This window comes from Eptesicus fuscus, chromosome 9, assembly GCF_027574615.1.
Source record: "Eptesicus fuscus isolate TK198812 chromosome 9, DD_ASM_mEF_20220401, whole genome shotgun sequence".
NCBI classification, from domain to species: Eukaryota; Metazoa; Chordata; class Mammalia; order Chiroptera; family Vespertilionidae; genus Eptesicus; species Eptesicus fuscus.
The window spans coordinates 88,345,266-88,368,277 of NC_072481.1; the positions used below are offsets into that span (position 1 = coordinate 88,345,266).

The 23,012-nt window shown below is 40.8% G+C and overlaps 1 protein-coding gene across 1 annotated transcript in view; it reads right to left on the bottom strand.

The window, feature by feature from the left end:
- Window positions 1–23,012, bottom strand: part of RIOK1 (RIO kinase 1) — a 44,719-nt gene that overhangs the window by 16,904 nt on the left and 4,803 nt on the right. The window contains exons 2-6 of the mRNA XM_008154849.3: window positions 22,423–22,633; window positions 6,815–6,905; window positions 5,581–5,650; window positions 4,486–4,528; window positions 745–837 (exon numbers count right to left, since the gene is read on the bottom strand). Of these exons, the coding sequence (XP_008153071.2) occupies window positions 745–837; window positions 4,486–4,528; window positions 5,581–5,650; window positions 6,815–6,905; window positions 22,423–22,633 (508 nt within the window). The remainder of the gene's footprint in view (window positions 1–744; window positions 838–4,485; window positions 4,529–5,580; window positions 5,651–6,814; window positions 6,906–22,422; window positions 22,634–23,012) is intronic.

Sequence of the window (23,012 nt, forward strand, 5' to 3'; positions counted from 1 at the left end):
TGTTAAATAACTAAAAACAGTGTTATACTTTTTCAATCTATTTGATTCTATGTTCAAAAGTTAAAAAAAGTCAAATGAACTGAAATAATAGGCATAAGGAACACCATCTTTTGAATATATGAATTAAAACATAAACCATCATACCAAAAGACACAGTAAATATATCTCCAATTACATATATAGTAAAATCCAACTAAATACATGTGAGAAGCGATTTAAAACATTTTTATATCTTAAGCCTGTGGAAAATACATGAAGACATTCCTCATATCACATGATTTATAAATTGAATTTTACTAAGAACTGCTTCCCATCGAATGAGTTGCTAATTTAAAAACATGCTTGTCTTTCTGCATATGCATATACAGAGAAAAAAATGAGAAAGGCATTAGCTGACTACAGAAAGTAGACCATAGCCCTTTGCCCCAATTAGTACTATTTGATTAGGACTCAGGCCTGCAGTAACTTGACCATCTAAGTGTACTGCTGAGCACAGCTAGTTGGACTCATGATACGTTAGAGTAATGGCAGTGAAAAGGCATAATTATGTGCACAATTTCCTACCATTCCATAAATATTAATAAAGCCATTTTTAGAAACACAGATTAAACTATCTTGACTTGTATAAAGGAACTGACTTTCTTTTTAAAGGAACATTTTAATTACAAAATGCCTTAATTTCATTTCTTATCTGAAATAAGAAAACTAACATGAAAACATTCAGGCATCCAAAGAAAAGCTCACTTCTTTTCCTGTGCTAATGCAGCCATTTATCTCTGATATGATTCCTCTAGTCAACATCTTGAATAATATCATTCGTGTTCTGGGATCCAACACCTAAAAAGAGATGCCAAAAACAGAAGTTCAGCAAGATAGTACCAATGATTTCTCATTGAAGAATTTGACAATTAATAAACTGAAGAGCCTAACTGTACCATGCCATCCTGGCTGGCTAAATGAGAGTTGCTATTATGGTACTTTCATTCATTCTAATTTTTAGTAAAGAGAATGTGAGGTGGAGGCCACAAGAACCATGGAGGCAATAAACCAGAGAGACAATTAACTTATTGTTCATTCAGTCACAGAAATCAAAGGCTACCAAGTCCAACATTTGCTAATAGAAACACAAAGCAAACTACATAAGCAACTTTACATTTTCTAGTATAATACATTAAAAAATGTTCAAGATAACAAGTAAAATTAGTTTTAATACAGTTTTTAATCCAGTACATCTAAAACACTATCATTTCAACATGTAATCAATATTTAAAAACTTAGTGAGAGATTTAACATTCTGTAACCGTAAGTCTTCAAAATCCAGTGTGTATTTACATTTATGGCATATATATCTCATTCAAACCTGCCACATTCCAAGTGCTCAGTGGCCACTCTATTTGAATCAGGAGTCAGCATCCTACAGCTAATGAATGAAATTCAGGCTGCATTCTGTTTCTCTACAGCCTGCAAACTAAGAATGGTTTTTATATTTTAAAATACTTGTAAAAAAAAATGAATTGTGAGCCACATCTAAAGTATTTATTCTTTAGTACTTAAAAGAGTTCAGGGAAAGGGTCTCCTTCCAAGTCAGAGCCGTCAATTTTGAAGAAAGAAGACCTCAAAGCCCGGCCAGTGTGGCTCAATGGTTGATCATCGACCTATGAACCAGGAGGTCACTGGTTCGATTCCCAGTCAGGACACATGCTGGGGTTGCGGGCTCAATCCCCAGTGGGGGCCATGCAGGAGGCAGCTGATGAATGATTCTCTCTCATCACTGATGTTTCCATCTCTCTCCCTCTACCTTCTTCTCTAAAATCAATAAAACTATTTTAAAAAAGAAGACCCCAAAGTCTTCTTTAACAAACAGGAGACAATGAACTAAAAGCCTGCTCCAAGTCCAGTTCAGAAACTGAAGCAACTACATATTTACATGCAATTTCAAGGGAGACCGCTCCTCGTGGCTCAGACAGACCCTCTAGCTCCATAAAGTGAGACAGCGTCAAATGGCCAAATCAAACTATATTCTAGGGCAGGGGTGGGGAACATCAAAGGCTCACGAAATCATTTGGTCCAGCCCTGCCAAAGCATTAGGGGTGAGTTAATTAAATGTTTGGCCAAACAGAGCAGGCTCATTTTTAAGCTGATAATTTTGTATGGTCCGTGAATGATATAAAAAATATCCAAATGGCCCTTGGCAGAAAAAAGGTTCTCCACCCTTGCTCTAGAGTCTATCTTTCGATGAGGTGGCTGCGGTCATACCAGAAACCTAAGGTTAATAGAAACAAAATAATTTTAAAAGACTGCAGAATTAAAACCCAAACTACATCCATAGCAATGGGAAGAGAATAAAAGTGAGTGAATAGGCCATAACTAACATTCTTCTCTACGGCACAGGTAAATAGTGGGGGTGTAAGCTGGTTGAACACAGGAATCCAGATAGAGAACAGTAGCCAAGTTAGTGGGTAGAAAGGAGCAGCATATCGAAATGGCTTAAAAACAAAATAGGTAAAGAGAAATATAAGAGAATAAACTTACAAATATCTATACTAATAATAGAGGAATATGCAAATTTGCCAGCACACCATCACATAATAACCTAACAGCAGGGACCTGAAGCTGCATGGTACCTGGCTGGGGCGGGGGACCTCAGGCCATGCCCCCCACCTGGCGGGCTTGACGGGGACCTCAGGCTGCACCTCCCACCCCGGCGCCAGGCTGGGGGACCTCAGGCTGCATCCCGGCCCGGCGGGTCTTGACAGGGGACCTGAGGCTGCACCCCCTGCCCAGTGGGTCTTGGCGGGGGACCTGAGACTGTGCCTCCCACCCGAAGGGCCTTGGTGGAGTGGGGTCGGCAGGGTCTGGGTCTCGTCGAATGGGGGTCGGGCAGGGTCTCCTGCATTTTCAAAGCGCATGCAGGTGGTGGGCAGAGACTTGATTCAGGGTCCCGTGGCACACCCCCGACTCTGACAGGAGGGAGATTTTCATATATATTTTACTAATTTTCTTTCATCTCTAACACATATTATAGAGAAAGGGCAAATAGCAATATTAAAATATTTCCTCTAATTAATTCCCTTTTAATGTGCATAAATTTTATGCATTGGGCCACTAGTATGTTTCATAAAAACAACTTGAGACTCAAGATACATACTCTAATACAAAATTAATTTCAAAAGAGAAAAAGAAAGAATTTTCTGCCTGAGTTATTTTTAGGCTCTTTGAAAATTAAAGTTGCCTCATCTGTGTGTGCGGGTCCATACTTTGTCTTCAATCACAAAAAGAAACCACACAAAATAAATAAATTAGAGAACAATGGAGACACAGATCTCAGACCTGCTCCTGACTAAATGTGAAATTCTTCAATTGCATAAATGGTTCTAGAGCTCAGGTACAATGTTACTCCTTTGGGGATTGATGTAAACAGTAGAAGGGGTGCATGTCTTAAACCAAGGATCTGTAGGTCAAAAGGATACTACTCCAAAACGTATTTGTGCATATGGGTGTGGGCAGGGAGAAGGTGGTAGGCTGCAGTAGCAATGTTCTAACCTTTTGTATGACTTGGTTCACATAAAAAATCTGGGCCAGTGCTAACATCCAATCACAACCCTCTACATGTGGGAAAAATAGGGGCCAACTTTCTCCCATTATTGAATAGAAAGAAGCAAATAAGCATAACTTCTAAACCAAGTAAGGGATTTCTAATTGAAAAATTTAAGGCATTATCCATCTCTCTCTCACACACATTACCGCCCATCTTATATTGTGGCAGATACCTATCTTCTGAGAAAGTTCACAAAATTCCTGCAGACCTTCTTTAAGACAAAAGATTCTTGGTCTTACAATCAATTCTGCTTCCCCCTAGAAGATGAAAGCATTGCGCGGTGGCTTCACCTGGCCACAGAATGGGGCATGATTCAAATTTGCCTATTAATAGTCTTACCTAATAATAGACAAACATGTAAATTGACTGTACCTCTGCTACACCCACAGCCAATCAGAGTGAGTATGCAAATTAGAAGGCCAAAGATGGCGGCCGCCCAGCTGCTCCAGGAGGGAGTGGCTGGGCGGGGCAGGACGCCTGTTATGAGAGGGAGGGCTGGGGGCGAAGGGATCTACAGGAGCAGAGTGCTACAGTGAAGACAAGACTGCAGATTCCGGAGTCTGCAGCGAAGACGAAGAAGGCAGACTCTGGCTGGAACAAAGGCCTGGGTCCCAGGTGCCGGAGGAAAACCGGTGCTGGAAGCCAAGGGAAGGAAGGCCTCTTGCACGAATCTCTTCATGCAACGGGCCTCTAGTTCTATTATAAAGCCAAACGTAGATTTCTAAATTCAAAACTATAAAAAGGAGTAGTTTTATACAGGAATAATTTTAGACATTAGCATTAGCATTTTAATATTAGCATTAAGCAAGAAGGATAAAAGCAAACTATAATTCCAAGAGAAGAAAAATGTTATTTTAAAATAAAAACTTAAAAAAAATTAATTGTACCTGTTCTACCGTTGCTCTGTCTGCCTTATCTTTGATGCGATACCTAACCAAAAACAAAAAGTATAGCTGACATTCAAAATTCAGTCACAGAAGCCAAATAAAAAGTTTCTACATGTACATCATTCCATGAAATTCCTAAGTAGGTAGTTTCTTTAATAACAGATTTCAAGATCTCGTAATTTCATCACTCAGTGAAACATATTTCTTTTCCCCTTAATAAGCAATTCAGTTCCCTAGGGTAAAAGAAGTATATTTGCAGGAAAAAAATTATATCCATAATTTAGAAGCATTAAATAAAAAAGATAGGTAGGGTAAAGTGAACTATGCTATAAAAAGGAAAAGATCAAGTCTATACTGTCCTTCAAACATTTAGTACAGAATTAAGTCAACATATAAGGCTTTCTCTTTAGAGTCCTTTTCTTCAGACACAAGATACCATTTCAAGACAGTTCTATATTAAAATGCTTCAGTTCACACACTAAGTGACTCAATTAGCACACAAATCTAAATTAATAAAGATTCAAACACAACGATTCAGACACTTGAATAAAATAACAAATGACTGTGTTGTTTCTCAAGTTAGGATCACTTGGGCCTAGCAATAAACCTAAGAAAATTGGTTTTTAAGTTCAGTTCTAACACTGCTAGTTATATGATCTTAGTGTCTGCTTCCATAATATATTGTTAATGTCTTAGAGTTAAGAGTATATAGAAATTAGCCAGATCTTAAACAACTGGTTTTGAGAACAGAAGTGTAAATGTAAACTGTTTTCGGTTATACCATTTAAAAAATATATATCATGAAAGGGAATAATTTTGAAATAAATTCTAAAAAGGGAGCATTTTTATGCTAAGATTTTGACCTTTTAACTGTTTAAACATTTAAACAGAAATTTACTAACACTGTTATCCTAAGACCACATTTGTGAACAAAGGTATTTAAGCTAAAAAAAAAAAAAAAAAGTTTAAGTATACAAAATATACACCCCAAAACAAAAATACCATCCTTTGTAAAATAATTATGATCACAACACCACTTAATTTGTCTAGAATTAGTCCCTATCAGCCATGTTTTATAGTTAAAATATTACTTACATATCTGCTTCCTTTTGTCTAGACTTTTCAGTGACTTTATTTATGACAGAATCAGTAACATTTAGCTTATCTGAAAAAAGAAAAAAATCCACAATGTGAACAACATGTAAGACAGAAAGACATTAAGAGTCTTTTTGAATAGGATACTTTTCCCCTCTTCCTTCTCTATTTTCTAACTATTTTCTTATACATAGAATATATTTTAGTAATGAAAAGGTTTTAATGTTTTTAAAGATTAAGCACTAAGTTGTGGTTCTTTGATAACAGGTGTCATTTTCATCACTACAGCTGTAATTTTTGAGCACAGAAATCCAGATACAGAAACCCCTCAAAAATACTATATCGGCATATGCTGAATTTCAGACACTTAATATTTTTTACAACTAATATAAATAATGTAACTGCCTGAATTCCAAGTTTAATTCTAAAAACTTCAGTCTCATTTCAAATTTCAAGTCCACAAAAGACAATGATAGGATATGAGACACTGTACTAGATTTATAACAAGTTGATGTCTACAAGAGAAAGATAACTTTGCATTTTTCTCAAAACATTTTGATTCCTTACATTCAACAGCTCACTAACTGATTAATGCCTACATAAAATGTCTCTGGCAAACAAAATGTAATTATATTCAACATTCTAGTATTTTCAACATCCTACTATGAGATAATCCAACTACAAAAATCTAATACAAAACAGACAATAACCTGAATATATTTGTAACTTTTTATTTGTACAACAGGGTAGAAAAAGAACTAAAAAAAAAATCATAAGATAAAATAAAGTCTTTCCTTTGAAACAACATTTTTAAATTACTAAGTTGTTATTTTCTCTAAACATTGTTCAGTCAGTAACACCAAGTATACTCATTTCTTTTCTTTCTTTTTTTAAATTCTCACACAAGGATATGTTTTTAATTGATTTGGAGGAAGAGGAAGGAAGGGAGAGGAAGAAGAAGAGAGAGAGAAAAAACATCAATGTGAGAAATATCAACTGGTTGCCTCCCACAGGCGCCCCAACTTGGGATCAAACCCACAATCTACTAGTAGGTATGTGCCCTGACCAGAAATTGAACCTGTAACCTTTTGGTGTATGAGACGATGTGCCAACCAACTGAATCACACCGGCCAGGGCACAAATATTTCTTGATCCAATAAAACTTTGTAACACTTCATGTGTTTTTGAAGAATTTCCTCAGAGCCCAATGAAGAAATGTATTTTACAAACTCACCTAGATTAATTTTATTCTCATATTTCCGTAAGGCCTTATCTGCTGGAGTAGACATTTTGGCTGAATTATAGTTGGAAGGCTGTCGATTTGCCTAGAAGAAATGAGTTCCAGAATTTTAGACACTAGTTATAAATACAAATCTAAGGTTCATCACCACATGTTTTTTCCTTGGTTCACTGTTAACTATTAAACCATCAATAATTAGAGGAGTACCCTAAGGAAAGGTAAGAATCAATCAAATTTGCTCAAAATTATTAAAAAGGCATTTGAAATAGGTGGTTAGAGTTACTGGCTAAAACAGAGTCTGCGGGAGATTCAACATGGTTGGCTGGCAGGACAGCAGTGAGGGAGAGACTGAGTGAGCAAAGGAGTGAGAGGGGAGTGTGCAGACTTGCGTGGTGTGTGTGTGTGTGTGTGTGTGTGTGTGTGTGTGTGTGTGTGTGTGTCTAAGAGACAGATCTTGCAGGAGTCTTAGGGGCCATGGATCAGGTTCTTCTGGACAAAGAGCCCCTGCTACAGGCACTCCCTGGGTAGATGCGGCTTTGGCAGGGTTACCCCACCGTCTTGAAGTGGGGAGCAGCAGCAGCCAGGAGCACAGCCTCACCACCACCCAGACTAGCCATGGACACCACCCCAGATCCGTGCAATAAGCCTCATGCCAATGGGACCTCACAAAGGATCCCCACCACGGGCTCCAGGACCCCGCAGTGAGGTGCAGAGTCACATGCCAAATCTGCCACGGGCTCCGGGACCCCATAGTGAGTAGCATGCAAGCGGGGACTTTGTAAGCAACCCCACCACGGTTCCAGAACCACATAGTGAGTCCCCAGCAGTGAATCCCCTGCCAGCAGGCTCCAGGACCTCACAGGGAGTCGCACGCCAGAGGGGGACTGTGCGCACACCCCACCGCCAATCCCAAGCACCTGCAGCTGACACCTGGGGGACCAGATCCATGGAGGAAGGGAGTATAACTCAGAGCAGAGACAATCAAGGCACGAGACTCAAGGCAGACCCAGCCACTGGGATAAGGAGTCCCTGACCACAGGACTACCCAGGGCTTCAACCTCTTGGACCTCAAGTAGGTTATCCAGGGCCAAAAAGGGACAGTGACTCACATTCACCTGCACTAGAGCAGCTTCCAGGAGACCCAGGATAGACACACCAAGGGACCAGATTCAACAGCATCAGAGCAAAATCCAGTGAGCCCCAACCTCACTGGCAGCAAGTCAGAGGGGAGACCCTTCCCACAAACAGGACATCAACAATCAAGTCCCAATTAAAACAGGAGAACCCAAATAACGCACACAAAGGGCACTCTTAGAGCATCCAGCTCAGGTGAACAAAGAGACCACAGCACTGGACCCCTCAAGATACTTTCTATATTAGGCCAGCCCACAAAGACTGGGGGGGTGGGGGGCGCACAACAGTTCTATCTAATACATAGAAGCAAATACAAAAAGACAGCTACAATGAGGAAGCAAAGAAGCAACCCCCAAGTGAGAGAAAAGGAATCTCCAGAAAAAGAACTAAATGAAATAGTGGCAAGCAACCTATCAGACATAGAGTTCAAAGCAATGGTAATAAAGATGCTTAAGGAACTTAGTGCAAATTACAACAGCATGGAAAGGAAAATAGAGACCATGAACAAGAACCAAAGAGATAGAAGAATGATGTATCTGACATCAAGAACACACTGGAAGGTATTAAAAGTAGACTGGATGAAGCAGAGGATTGAATCAGCGATTTGGAAGAAAAGGTAGAATTAAATACACAATTAGAGCAGCAAATGGAAAAAAAAGAACTACAAAGCAGGAAGACAGATTAAGGGAACCCTGGGACACCATGAAATGTAACAGCATCTGCATTATAGGAATACGAGAAGGGAAAGAGGGAGAGCAAGGAAAAGAGAACCTGTTTAAAGAAATAATGACAGAAAACTTCACCAACCTGGTGAAGGAAAATGTCACACAAGTTCAGAAGGCACAGAGAGTCCCAATCAAGAGGAACCCAAGGAGAACCACACCTAAACACATCATAATTAAAATAGCAAATGTTAAAGTCAAAGACAGAATCTTAAATGCAGCAAGAGAGAGACATAAAATTACCTACGAAGGTTCCCATTAAAATGTCAACTGACTTCTCAATAGAAATACTTCAGGCCAGAAGGGAGCGGCATGAAATACTCAAAGTAATGAAAAGCAAGAGCCTAAATCCAAGACTACTGTATACAGCAAGGATATCATTTAAAATTAAAGGTGAAATAAAAAGCTTTCCAAACAAAAAAACGTTAAAGGAGTACATTACCACCAAACCAGCAAAGCAAGACATGTTAAAGGGACTGCTTTAAGAAGAACAAGAAAAGGAGAGAGGATCATAGGCACAAAGGAAATTAACCCTTTGCACTCGCTTGCTTTTTTCTCGATTCCTTTATTCTAATGCTAACCGTGTCGAGTCACACTCAACATCCGAGTGCAAAAGGTTAAAATGACAATAAATAAATACCTATCTATCTGACAAAATCCTCAACAAAATTCTAGCAAATCGGATCCAGCAGTACATCAGAAAGATCATACACCATGACCAAGTAGGATTTATCCCAGGGATGCAAGGATGGTACAATATCTGCAAATCAATAAACGTGATATACATCACATAAACAAAGTGAGAGATAAAAACCACACAGTCATATCAATTGATGCAGAAAAAGCATTTGACAAAATCCAACACCCATTTTTTTTTTAAAATATATTTTATTGATTTTTGTACAGAGAGGAAGAGAGAGGGATAGAAAGTTAGAAACATCGATGAGAGAGAAACATCGATCAGCTGCCTCTTGCACACCCCCTACTGGGGATGTGCCCGCAACCAAGGTACATGCCTTTGACCGGAATCGAACCTGGGACCCTTGAGTCTGCAGGCCGACGCTCTATCCACTGAGCCAAACCGGTTTCGGCCCAACACCCATTTTTGATAAAAACTCTCAGCAAGGTGGGAATAGAAGGATCATACCTCAACATAATAAAAGCCATATATGACAAACCCACAGCAAACATCATATACAATGGGCAAAAACTAAAACCATTTCCCCTAAGAACAGGAACAAGACAGGGATGCCCACTTTCACCACTCCTGTTTGACAGAGTACTGGAAGTATTAGCCATTGCGATTAGACAAGAAGAAGAAATAAAAGGCATCCAAAATGGAAAAGAAGAAGTAAAACTGTCCTTATTTGCAGATGACATATTATACATAAAAAAACCCGAAAGACTCCATCAAAAAACTATTAGACTTAATAAATGAATTCGGCAACGTAACAGGATACAAAATTAAAGCCAAGAAATCTATGCCATTTCTATACACCAATAGTGAACTTACAGAAGAGAGACTAAAAAAGCAATCCCATTTACCATCGCACCAAAAAAAAAGTAAGATACCTAGAAAAAACTTAACTAAGGAAGTAAAAGACCTATATGTGGAAAACTACAGGACACTGAAAAAAGAGATAGAGGAAGATGTAAACAGATGGAAGAACATACCATGTTCATGGATTGGTAGAATCAACATCATTAAAATGTCCATACTACCCAAAGCAATCTATAGATTCAATGCACTCCCCATTAAAATACCAACGGCATATTTCACAGACCTAGAAAGAACTCTCCAAAAATTCATCTGGAATAAAAAAAGACCCCAAATAGCCACAGCAATCCTGAGAAAGAAGAATAAAGTAGGTGGCATCTCAATACCAGATTTCAAGCTGTATTACAAAGCCACTGTTCTCAAAACAGCCTGGTACTGGCACAAGAACAGACATATAGACCAGTGGAATAGAATAGAGTACCCAGATATTGACCCAAACCACTATGCTCAATTAATATTTGACAAAGGAGGCATGAACATACAATGGAGTCAAGACAGTCTCTTCAATAAATGGTGTTGGGATAATTGGACAGACACATGCAAAAAAATGAAACTAGAACACCATCTTACACCATACACAAAAATAAACTCAAAATGGATAAAGGATTTAAACGTAGGACAGGAAACCATAAAATACTAGAGGAATCCACAGGCAGCGAAATCTCAAACATATGCCAAAGCAATTTCTTCACCGATACTGCTCCTAGGGCAATGGAAACTAAAGAGAAAATAAACAAATGGGACTACATCAAAGTAAAAAGCTTTTGCACAGCAAAAGAAACCATCAACAAAACAACAAGAAAGCCCACTGTATGGGAGAACATATTTGCAAATGTTATCACTGATAGAGGTTTAATCTCCAACATCTACAGGGAACTCATACAACTTAATAAAAGGAAGATAAATGATCCAATAAAAAAATGGGCGATGGACCTAAATAGAAACTTTTCGAAAGAAGACAGAAGGAAGGCCAAGAGACATATGAAAACGTGCTCAAAGTCACTAATTATCCGAGAGATGCAAATCAAAACGACAATGCAGTACCATCTCACACCTGTCAGAATGGCAATCATCAACAAATCAACAAACGACAAGTGCTGGCGAGGAGGCGGAGAAAAAGGAACCCTTGTGCACTGCTGGTGGGAATGCAGACTGGTGCAGCCACTGTGGAGAACAGTATGGAGTTTCCTAAAAAACTAAAAATGGAACTCCCATTTGACCCAGTAATCCCACTTCTAGGAATATATATATCCCAAGAAACTAGAAACACCAATCAGAAAGGATATATGCACCCCTATGTTCATAGCAGCACAATTCACCATAGCTAAGATTTGCAAACACCCTAAATGCCCATCAGCAGATGAATGGATTAGAAAACTATGGTAAAAAATCTACACAATTGAATACTATCTAATCTAATAATAGACAAATATGCAAATTGACCGCACCTTCGCTACACCTAAGCCACGCCCACCAACCAATCAGGACGAGTATGCAAATTACCCCAACAAAAATGGCGGCTAATTTGCATATCAAGACAGTGTCAAAAGAAGCCAAGAGCTGCAAAAGGGAGTAAAGCTTCTAAGAAGCAAGCAAGCCAGGGGGGCGGGGGGAAGGAGAAGGGAGGAGCGAAGTCAGGGCCAGGGGTGAAGGGAAAAGCAGGCGGGCTGGAGGAGAAGGCGGGGCGGGCGACAAGGGCGGAGCGGAGGTGGGGCCGGGGGCAAAGGGAAACGCGGGCGGGCTGGCGGAGAAGGCGGGGCGGGCAACAAGGGCGGAGCGGAGGCGGGGCCGGGGGCAAAGGGAAACGCAGGCGGGCTGGAGGAGAAGGCGGGGCGGGCGACAAGGGAGGAACGGAGGCGGGGTAGAGTGCAGCAGGAAATCCTATTGCAGGATTTTTCCTGCAACGGGAACACTAGTGCTGCTATAAAAAAGAAGGAATTCTCACCATGTGCAGCACCATGGATGGACCTGGAGAGCATTATGCTTAGTGAAATAAGTCAGTTGGAGAAAGATAAATTCTCCACTCATGATCTCACTCATTTATGGAAAATAAAGATCATTATAACCTGATGAAAAAAAAGATAGATACTGAGGCAATAAAGCATGGAACAGACTGTTAAATTACAGCAGGAAGGCTGGGGAGTGTTGGGGAGAGGGGGAAAGGGGTCAACCGAAGGATTTGTATGCATGCATATAAGCACAACCAATAGACACAAGACACAGGGGGTGGGATGAGGGCATGCGACAGGGAATAAGGGAAACTGGGGGAAGGTCAATGGGGTAAAAAAGAAGATATATGTACTACTATGTGTAATACTTGAACCTTTTGCACTCGGATGTCGAGTGTGGCTCGATACGGTTAGCATTAGAATAAAGGAATCGAGAAAAAAGCAAGTGCGTGCAAAGGGTTAAACAATAAAATAAAATTTTAAAAAAATACCTATCTATCTATCTATATAAAAGCGTAAACAACCATCGCAACTGAATGGACGACTGAACAGGCTGGGTGGGGCGACAAGGCAGGCAAGGGGGTAAGTGATGGATGAACAAACGACTGAGCAAAAGGCTGCGTGGGGAGACCAGGCCGGCAGGGGGGCTAGTGAGGGGCGACCAAACGACTGAGCAGCAGGCTGCATGGAGCAACCAGCCCAGCAGGGAGGTTAGTGAGGGGCAACCAAACGACTGAGCAGCAGGCTGCATGGAGCAACCAGCCCAGCAGGGGGGGTTAGTGAGGGGCGACCAAACAACCGAGCAGCAGACTGCGTGGGGCTACCAGGTCAGCAGGGAGGTTAGTGAGGGGCGACCAAACGACTGAGCAGCAGGCTGCATGGAGCAACCAGCCCAGCAGGGGGGGAGCAACCAGCCCAGCAGGGGGGTTAGTGAGGGGCGACCAAACAACCGAGCAGCAGGCTGCGTGGGGCTACCAGGTCAGCAGGGAGGTTAGTGAGGGGCGACCAAACGACTGAGCAGCAGGCTGCATGGAGCAACCAGCCCAGCAGGGGGGGTTAGTGAGGGGCAACCAAACAACCGAGCAGCAGGCTGTGTGGGGCTACCAGGTCAGCAGGGAGGTTAGTGAGGGGTGACCAAATGACTGAGCAGCAGGCTGTGTGGGGCAACCAGGCTGATGCGGGGGAAGGGGGAGTAGCTGGGGGCAATCAGGCCAGCAGGCAGAGGCAGTTAGGGGTGATCAGGCTGGGCGGGGGGGGGGGGGCAGTTAGGGGCGAGTGGTTAAGAGGCAGTGGTCCAGGATCGCGAGAGGGTGTAGGCTGGGCTGAGGGGACCCTTTCCCCTGTACAGGAATTTCGTGCACCGGATATCTAGTCTATATATATAAAATGCTAATATGTTAAATGTACGACCATCCGGGTAATGACGTCACATAGCAACTCCTGGCTTCCTCTCCCTAGCGACTAGCCTCCTTGCAGTTTCTTCAGCCCAGGAACATGACTTGCTTTATAGCCAGGTGGAAACATTTCACACTGTAGCCAAATTATCTGTGAAGTGTTTTCCTGTGCCTCATCTCTTTTGATCCTCACAGAAGTCCTGGAGTAGGTAGATAGGAGATTTGGTGGAATCCTATTTTCTTTTCATTAGCCGGAAAACAGAGATTTAGAAAGTTTAGAAACTTGACTTGACTGAAAAGAAGTTAAGAAATGGTGGACCTTGAAAATGACTTCAGGTTTTCTCACTGTGCAGAATATAGTCAAACACTGCAGCAGTTAAATATTTTACCCTTTGTTCCCCTGCATGATCTACATTAATCAGCTTCGTGTTGATATTTACTGCTGTATTGCTGACAATTACCTGAAAGAGAAGTTGGGGTGCTTCACTGGGCTGGAAAAAGTTTAGCTAAATCAGAAAGCAGGTCTAATTAAGCAAGTTTATTCTATATCTATGAAAGGCTAAGTTGACTCGCGCATACGCAATACATATAAAGCTCTCGCTGGCACCAATCACACACATGTGCTTCCATCTGTCATTGTCGATCGTGAATTTGGTTGACACTTCTATTATAGAGAAAGGGCGACTAGCGATATTAAAATATTTCTTCTAATTAATTTCCTTTCAATGTGCATGAATTCATGCACCAGGTCACTAGTCAATAATAACCTTAAAATGCTCCAGTCAAAAGACAGAGGGTAACTAAATGGATAAGAAAACATGACCCATATATATGATGTCTACAAGAGACCCACCTCAGAACAAAAGACACACACAGACTGAGAGTGAAGAGATAGAAAAATATATTCCATGGATATGGAAAAGGAAAAAAAGCTGGGGTAGTAATACTCACATTAGACGAAATAGATTTCAAAACAAAGGCCATAACAAGAGACAAAGAAGGCCACTTCATAATACTAAAGAGAATGATTCAACAAGAAAATATAATATCCTAAATAATAAAAGGCTAATATGCAAATTGACCAAATGGCGAAATGACAGTCGCTATGACGCACACTGATCACCAGGAGGCAGACTCTCAATGCAGGAGCTGCCCCCTGGTGGTCAGTGCACTCCCACAGGGGGAGCGCTGCTCAGCCAGAAACTGGGCTCACGGCTGGCGAGCACAGCAGCGGTAGCAAGAGTCTCTCCCACCTCCGTGGCAGCGCTAAGGATGTATGATGGCTATAAGGATGTCCGACTGACACTAAGCTGTCAGTCGGACATCCCGAGGGTTCCCAGGCTTCAAAAGGGCTCAGGCCGGGCTGTGGGACCCCTCCCCAAGTGCACAAATTTTGTGTACCGGGCTTCTAGTCTATACCACTAAATAGGTAATATGCTAATTAGACCGGGAGACCTTCCAGACGTCCTTCTGGACAAAGGCATGGTGGCAGGGCCGAGGCAGAGGCGATCAGGGACAATCAGGCCAGGAGGGAAGAGCAGTTGGGGGTGATCAGGCCGGTGAGGGGGGCAGTTGGGGGCAAGCAGGCTGGCGGGGGGAAGGCAGCTGGAGGCCAGTAGGCCAGCGGGGGAAGGGGGCAGTTGGAGGCAAGAAGGCTGGTGGGAGGGGGAAGTTGGGGGCAAGCAGGCCGGCAGGCAGAGTGGTTGGGGCAATCAGGCAAGCAGGAAGTTGAGCAGTTAGGAGTCAGCAGTCCCAGATTGCAAGAGGGATGTCTGACTAACGGTTTAGGCCCAATCCCACATGGATTGGGCCTAAACCGGCAGTCGGACATCCCCTGAGGGGTCCCAGATTGGAAAGGGTGCAGGCCGGGCTGAGGGACACCCCCCCTCACCATGCACAAATTTCGTGCACCTGGCCACTAGTATATATATATATGTATATATGTACACACACACACACACACACACACACACACACACACACACTGAGTGGCCAGATTATTATGATCTCTGAACGCATAATAATCTGGCCACTTAGTGTATATCCTATATAATGAAAGGCTAATATGCAAATTGTCCCCTCAACCAGGAGTTCGACCAGCAGGCAGTCCGGCCAACCACCCATGTCCTCTCCCCCTGCCCAGGCTGGCCGGACTCCACTCATGCACGAATTCATGCACCGGGCCTCTAATACACACAAACACACACACATACACTGAGTGGCCAGATTATTATGTGTTCAGCGATCATAATAATCTGGCCACTCAGAGAGAGTGTGTGTGTGTGTGTGTGTGTGTGTGTGTATAAAATATTTAACTGCTGCAGTGTTTGACTATGTTGGGTGCACATATATATAATATCCTACCTAATAATAGACAAATATTCAAATTGACCGTACCTTCGCTATGCCCACGACTGGCCAGGAGGCGCGGGGGGGCGGGACTCGGGGTGGCCGGGGTAGCTGATTGGGCCAGCGGGACGCTGAGCTGCGTCGCCAGCGGTGGCGCAAGCTCAGCGTCTGCGCCATGGCTGTGCTGCAGCACAGAAGGGGCCTCTGGGGCAGCGAGCTCACGGCCTGGTGCACCAGCGGACAGGCACCCAGCTCCCCGCGATCAAAAGCAAAAGTGTGGGAGCTGGGTGCCTGTCCGCTCAGGCAGCAGGCCTTTCAGAAGCCTCCGCCACGCTGGAGGCTTCTGAAAGGCCTGGTGCACCAGCGATCGAAAGCGAAAGTGTGGGAGCTGGGTGCCTGTCCACTCAGGCACCAGGCCTTTCGGAAGTCTTCGCCGTGCCGGAGGCTTCTGAAAGGCCTGGTGCACCGGCGGACAGGCACCCAGCTCCCCGCAATCAAAAGCAAAAGGGTGGGAGCTGGATGCCTTTCCGCTCAGGCACCAGGCCTTTCAGAAGCCTCTGGCGCCTGGTGCACCAGCGGACAGGCACCCAGCGTCCCTGTGATTGAAAGCGTGTATGGGACCCTACACGTGCATGATTCAATCATGCACTGGGCCTCTAGTGTATGCATGAATATATATATGTATATATGTATATGTGTGTGTGTATATATATATATATATATATGTATGTATATATACATATACATATATACATATATATATTATATATATGCACCCAATATAGAAGCACCACGTATATAAAAAAACTTTTCAGACTTTAAGAGAGAAAGTGACAGCACTATAGTCATAGTAGGGGACTTTAATACCCCACTGACATCACTGGATAGATCTTCCAGACAAAAAATTAACAAGGAAACAGAGATGAATCTAACTGATATTTACAGAACATTCCACCCCAAAATAACAGAATATACATTTTTCTCAAGCGCACATAAAACATTCTCAAAGACAGACCACATGTTAGGGCACAAAACAAGTTTATACAAATTGAAGAAGAATGATATAACACCAAGCATCTTCTCGAATCACAATGGCATGAAGTTAGAAATCAACCACAATAAAAAAATTCAAAAACACTTAAATACATGGAGGCTAAATAGCATGTTATTAAACAGCTAGAGGCCCGATGCGTGAAATTCGTGCAAGAGTAGGCCTTCCAGCCCTGACCGGTTTGGCTCAGTGGATAGAGCGTCGGCCTATGGACTGAAGGGTCCCAGGTTCGATTCCAGTCAAGGGCATGTACCTGGGTTGTGGGCACATCCCCAGTAGGAGGTGTGCAGGAGGCAGCTGATGGATGTTTCTCTCTCATTGATGTTTCTAACTCTCTATCCCTCTCCCTTCCTCTCTGTAAAAAAATCAATAAAATATATATTCAAAAAAAAAAAAAAAGAGTAGGCCTTCCTTTCCCTGGCTGCCAGCACCGGCTTCCCTCTGGCACCCGGGACCCGGGCTTCCCTTAGGCCGCCAGCAGGCATCTGGGACCTGGGCTTCCCTCGCAGCCCAGCTTCGTCCGGAAGGTCGTCTGGAAGGATGTCCAGTCTAATTAGCATATTATGCTTTTATTATTATAGATTATTATAGATTATTATAGATGAATGGGTTACCAATGAGATCAAGCAAGAAATTAAAAACTTCCTGGATTCAAATAAAAATGAACACACAACCAAGCAAAACCTATATATAAATTAAGAGATAAAAAAGGACACTACTTAATGATAAAGGAAACAATCCAAAAAGAGAATATAACCCTTGTAAACATTTATGCACTCAACATAGGAGCACCTACATATATAAAGCAGACATAAAGGGAGATGAGACATAAAGAGTGAGATTGACAGTAATACAGCCGTAATTTAAGATTTTAACACTCCATTGACATGAGTCTTCCAGACAGAAAATCTCAAAGAAACAGCTGCCTTAAATGACACACTAGATTAGGACACAAAACAATTCTCAGTAAATTTAAGAAGACGAAAATCATATCAAGTATCTTCTCTGACCATAACGAACTAGAAATCAATCAAAATAAAATAAACGAAAAAAAAAAAAAACACTTGAAAAACACACAAATACATGGAAGAAAAATAACATATTACTAAAGAAACAATGAATAGGTTAACTCTGAGATCAAGGAAGAAATAAAAAGTTGCCTTGAGACAAATGAAAAGGAACATACAACAACTGAAAATCTATTGGACACAGTGAAAGCAGTCCTGAGAGGGAAGTTCACAGCATTACAGGCCTACCTCAAGAAGCAAGAAAATTTTCAAATAAACAATCTAACTCTACATCTAAAAGAAATAGAAAAAGAACAACAAACAAGACCAAAGTAAATAGAAGGATATAATAAAGATCAGAGAATGAATAAATGAATAGAGACTAAAAAAACAATACAAAATACCCATGAAATCAAGAGCTGGTTCTCTGAAAAGATAAACAAGATTGACAAACCTTTAACCAGACTGATCAAGAAAAAAAGAGAGGTCCCAAATAAATAAAATCACATAGGAAAGAGAAATAAAAACTGTCACCACAGAAATACAAAGGATTGTAAGAAAATACTATGAACAACTATATGCCAACAAAATGGACAATCTGCATGAAATTGATAAATTTCTAGAAACATAAAATCTTCCAAAACTGAATCAGGAAGAATCAGGAAATCTGAATAAATAATGAAATTAAAGCGGTAATAAAAAACTCCCAACAAAGAAAAGTCCTGGACCAGATGGCTTCACAGGAAAATTTTACCAAACATTCAAAGAGGAACTAACACCCATCCTTCTCAAACTATTCCAAAAACTTCAAGAGAAGGAAAGACTCCCAAGTTCAATTTATCAGGCTAGTATTATCCTAATTCTAAAACCACAAAGTCACTACAAGGAAAGAAAATTACAGGCCAATATTCCTGATGAATATAGATGCTAAAATCCTCAACAAAGTATTATCAGACCAGACCCAACAATACATGAAAAAGATCACCCAGCAAGATGGAGTGGGATTTATTCCAGGGATGCAAGGTTGGTAAAATATCCACAAATCAATATATGTGATACATCACATAAACAAAAGGAAGGGTAAAAATCACATGACCATATCAAGAAATGCAAAAAAAGCATTTTATAAATCCAGCACCCATATATGATAAAAACTCTCAGAAAAGTGGGAACAGAGGGCATTTACCTCAGCATAATAAAGGCCATATATGTATGACAAACCCACAGCCAACATCATACTCAATGGGTAAAAATTACAAGCATTTCCCTTAACATAAGGAAAAAGACAGGGATGTCCGCTTTTACCACTCTTATTCAACACTAGAGGCCCAGTGCATGGATTCGTGCACTGGTGGGATCCCTCAGCCTGGCCTGTGCTCTCTCGCAATCCAGGACCCCTCGGGGGATGTCGGATAGCCAGTTTCGGCCCAATCCCTGCAGGCCCAATCCAGATAGGAGGGAGCCTGATGCTGTGTATTGAGCATCTGTCCCCTGGTGGTCAGTGCACGTCATAGCGACTGGTTGACCAGTCGTTAGATTGTTTGGTCGCTTAGGCTTTTATATATCTGGATGGTACTGGAAGTCCTAGTGACAGCAACCACACAAGAAGAAAAAAATAAAAGGCATCCACATTGAAAAGGAAAAAGTAAAACTGTCATTATTTGCATATGACATGATACTATATATAGAGAACCTTAAACATTTTACCAAAAGACTACTGGAACTAATAAATAAACTCAGTAAAGTAGCAAGATACAAAATAAATATTCAGAAATCAGTTATATTTTTATACATCAATACTGAACTATCAGAGAAGAAAACTAAGAAAACAATTCCATTTAGAAGTGCATAAAAAAAAATACCTTGGAATAAATTTAACCAACGATTTAAAAGACCTGTATTCAGAAAATTATAAGACACTGACGAAAGAAACTGAAGAAGACACAAATATGTGTAAGCATATACCATAATCATAGATATGAAGAATTAAAATCATTAAAATATCCACACTATCCAAAGCAGTCTGCAGATTCAACATAATTTCTATCAAGATACCAATGGCATATATTTCACAGAACTAGAACAAATATTTCAAAAATTTATATGGAACCACAAAGACCCCGAATAGCCACAGCATTCTTGAAAAAGAACAAAGTTGGAGGGATCACACTACCTGTTATCAAAATATTCTAAAAGGCCATAGTAATCAAAACAGCATGGTACTGGCATAAAAACAGACATATAGATATATAGATAGAACAGAGAGCCCAGAAATAAACCCATGCCTTTATGGTCAATTAATATTTGAAGACAAGGACATACAATGGACAGATAATATGCAAAAAAAAGAAACTAGACCACCTTACACCACACACAAGAATAAATTCAGCCCTAATCAGTTTGGCTCAGTGGATAGAGCATCGGCCTGAGGACTGAGGGGTCCCAGGTTCGATTCCAGTCAAGGGCATGTACCTTGGTTGCGGGCACATCCCCAGTACGGGGTGGGCAGGAGGCAGCTGATCTAGTGTTTCTCTGTCATTGATGTTTCTAACTCTCTTTCCCTCTCCCTTCCTCTCTGTAAAAAAAATCAATTAAAATATATATTTTTAAAAAAGAATAAATTCAAAATGTAATAAAGACTTAAATGTAAGACTTAAAATCATAAAAATATTAGAAGAAACATAGGCAGTAATATCTCAGACATTTCTCATAACAATATTGTTTCTGATATAGCTCCTTGGGCAAGGGAAACAAATGAACAAATAAATAAATGGGACCTCAAACTAAAAAGTTTTTGCACAGCAAGGAAACCATCAACAAAATGAAAAGACAACCCAATGAATGGGAGAACATATTTGCCAATGATACATTTGATAAGGGGTTAATACCCAAAATTTATAAAGAACTTATAAACTCAACATCAAAACAAACAAACAATCCAATTAAAAAATGGCCAAAAGTCCTAATAGACACTTCTCCAAAGAGGACAAATGACCAATAGACATATGAAAAGATGCTCAATGTCACTAATCATTGGAGAAATCAAATTAAAACCACAATGAGATATTACCTCACATCTGTCAGCATGGCTAATACCAATAAATCAACAAACAATAAGTGTTGGCGAGGATGTGGAGGAAAGAGAACCCTCATGTACTGTTTGTTGGTGGGATTGGTGCAGCCACTGTGGAAAACAGTATGGAGTTTCCTCAAGAAAATAAAAATGGAAGTGCCTTATGACCCAGTAATTCCACTTCTGGGAATATATCCAAAGAAACTCGAAATACTAATTTGAAAAAATATATGCACCCATATGTTCATTGCAGTGCTACTTTTACAAAAGCCAAGATTTGGAAGCAGCCTAAGTGCCCATTAGTAGATGAATGGATAAAGAAGCTGTGGTACATTTACACAATGGAATACAACCTAGCCTTAAGGCTACCAGACCACTGTATCGATTTTTCGGTAAATTCTGAATCTGCCGCTATACTGCTTTACCTAATTTTCTGTACTTTGCCTAGTACCTATTTTCTACAATGTCTCCAAGTTCCATCTTATTCTAACCACTTGTTTGCATGTAACTAACATTTTTCTATATCATGTTGATTTTTTTCTCTTTAATGCTCAGGAGCCCAGGTATAGGGGACAGTTAGGTTCAGGGACTCAGGTCTGGTAGGGTTAAAAAAAGGAGGAAATCTTATCTTTTGTGATAGCATGGATGGACCTGGAAAGTATTATGCTAAGTGAAATAAGCAGTCAGAAAAAGACAAATACCATATGATTTCACTTATATGTGGAATCTAATAAACAAAATAAATGCAGACTCATAGATAAGAGAACAGACTGGTATCTGTCAGAAGGGAGGGAGGTTGGGAGGCTAGGTGAAAAAGGTGAAGGGATTAAGCAAAGGAAAAAAACTCATAGACACAATTAAAAGTATAGTGATTGCCAAAGGCCGTGGTCGGCAAACTGCAGCTCGCGAGCCACATGCCGCTCTTTAGCCCCTTGAGTGTGGCTCTTCCACAAAATACCACGGCCTGGGCTAATCTATTTTGAAGAAGTGGCGTTAGAAGAAGTTTAAGTTGAAAAAATTGGGCTCTCAAAAGAAATTTCAACTGTTGTACTGTTGATATTTGGCTCTGTTGACTAATGAGTTTGCCGACAACTGGCCAAAGGGAAAGGGGAGTTGGGAGAGGTAGAAGAGGATAAAAGGGGAATTAATTGTATTGGAAGAAGACATGAAAGACTAGGGATGGTGAACACACAATCCAATATACAGATGATGTACTGTAGAATCATATACCTGAAACCTATATAATTTTATTAACCAATGTCACCCCAATAAATTCCATTTTTAAAAAACAGTAGAACCTCAAAAAAATAAGTAAAAAGACGTAAGCAGACAACATAAAGATTTATAGAATCATTTATAAAATACCTGTGGGTTACTCCCTCCATTCGAGATATAACACTTGGTGAGTTTTCCAACTCCATCATCCCAGTCCCAATCATCATCATCATCATAATCCTCCTCCTCTTCTTCCTCATCTTCTATCTCATCTTCATCCATCTTCTCATTCACATTATTTTGAAAGTCTTCAAATGGAATGCCATCTCCCTCTTTGATTGTTTTCAAATCAATGTTTTCACTAGAAGTAACAATATTTTAGTATATTTAAACACTCTAACTAGACTTATATATGTATTTATTTACAACATAATAGACTAAATATGTAACAATAAAACCAGAAGGTTCCCTTACAATATATCTGCCAATTAACATAATTTTAGTACCAAGTTATTCTGTTTTTCAGAGTTCTGTCCCAGTTGTTTGCATATTCTCTAGGCCCTACTAAAGAAGTACATCAGGTGTTAAATCTACCTCTGCCTAAGATAGAATTTATACTGCTAACTTCTCTGCTGAAAGAACTGGCTCTGATAAATACTCCAAACATGACTAGGAAAACTACTTACAGAGCTGCTTTAAGAGAGGGTTAAAAAAAAAAGCTTTCTGACAAAACTTGGGAG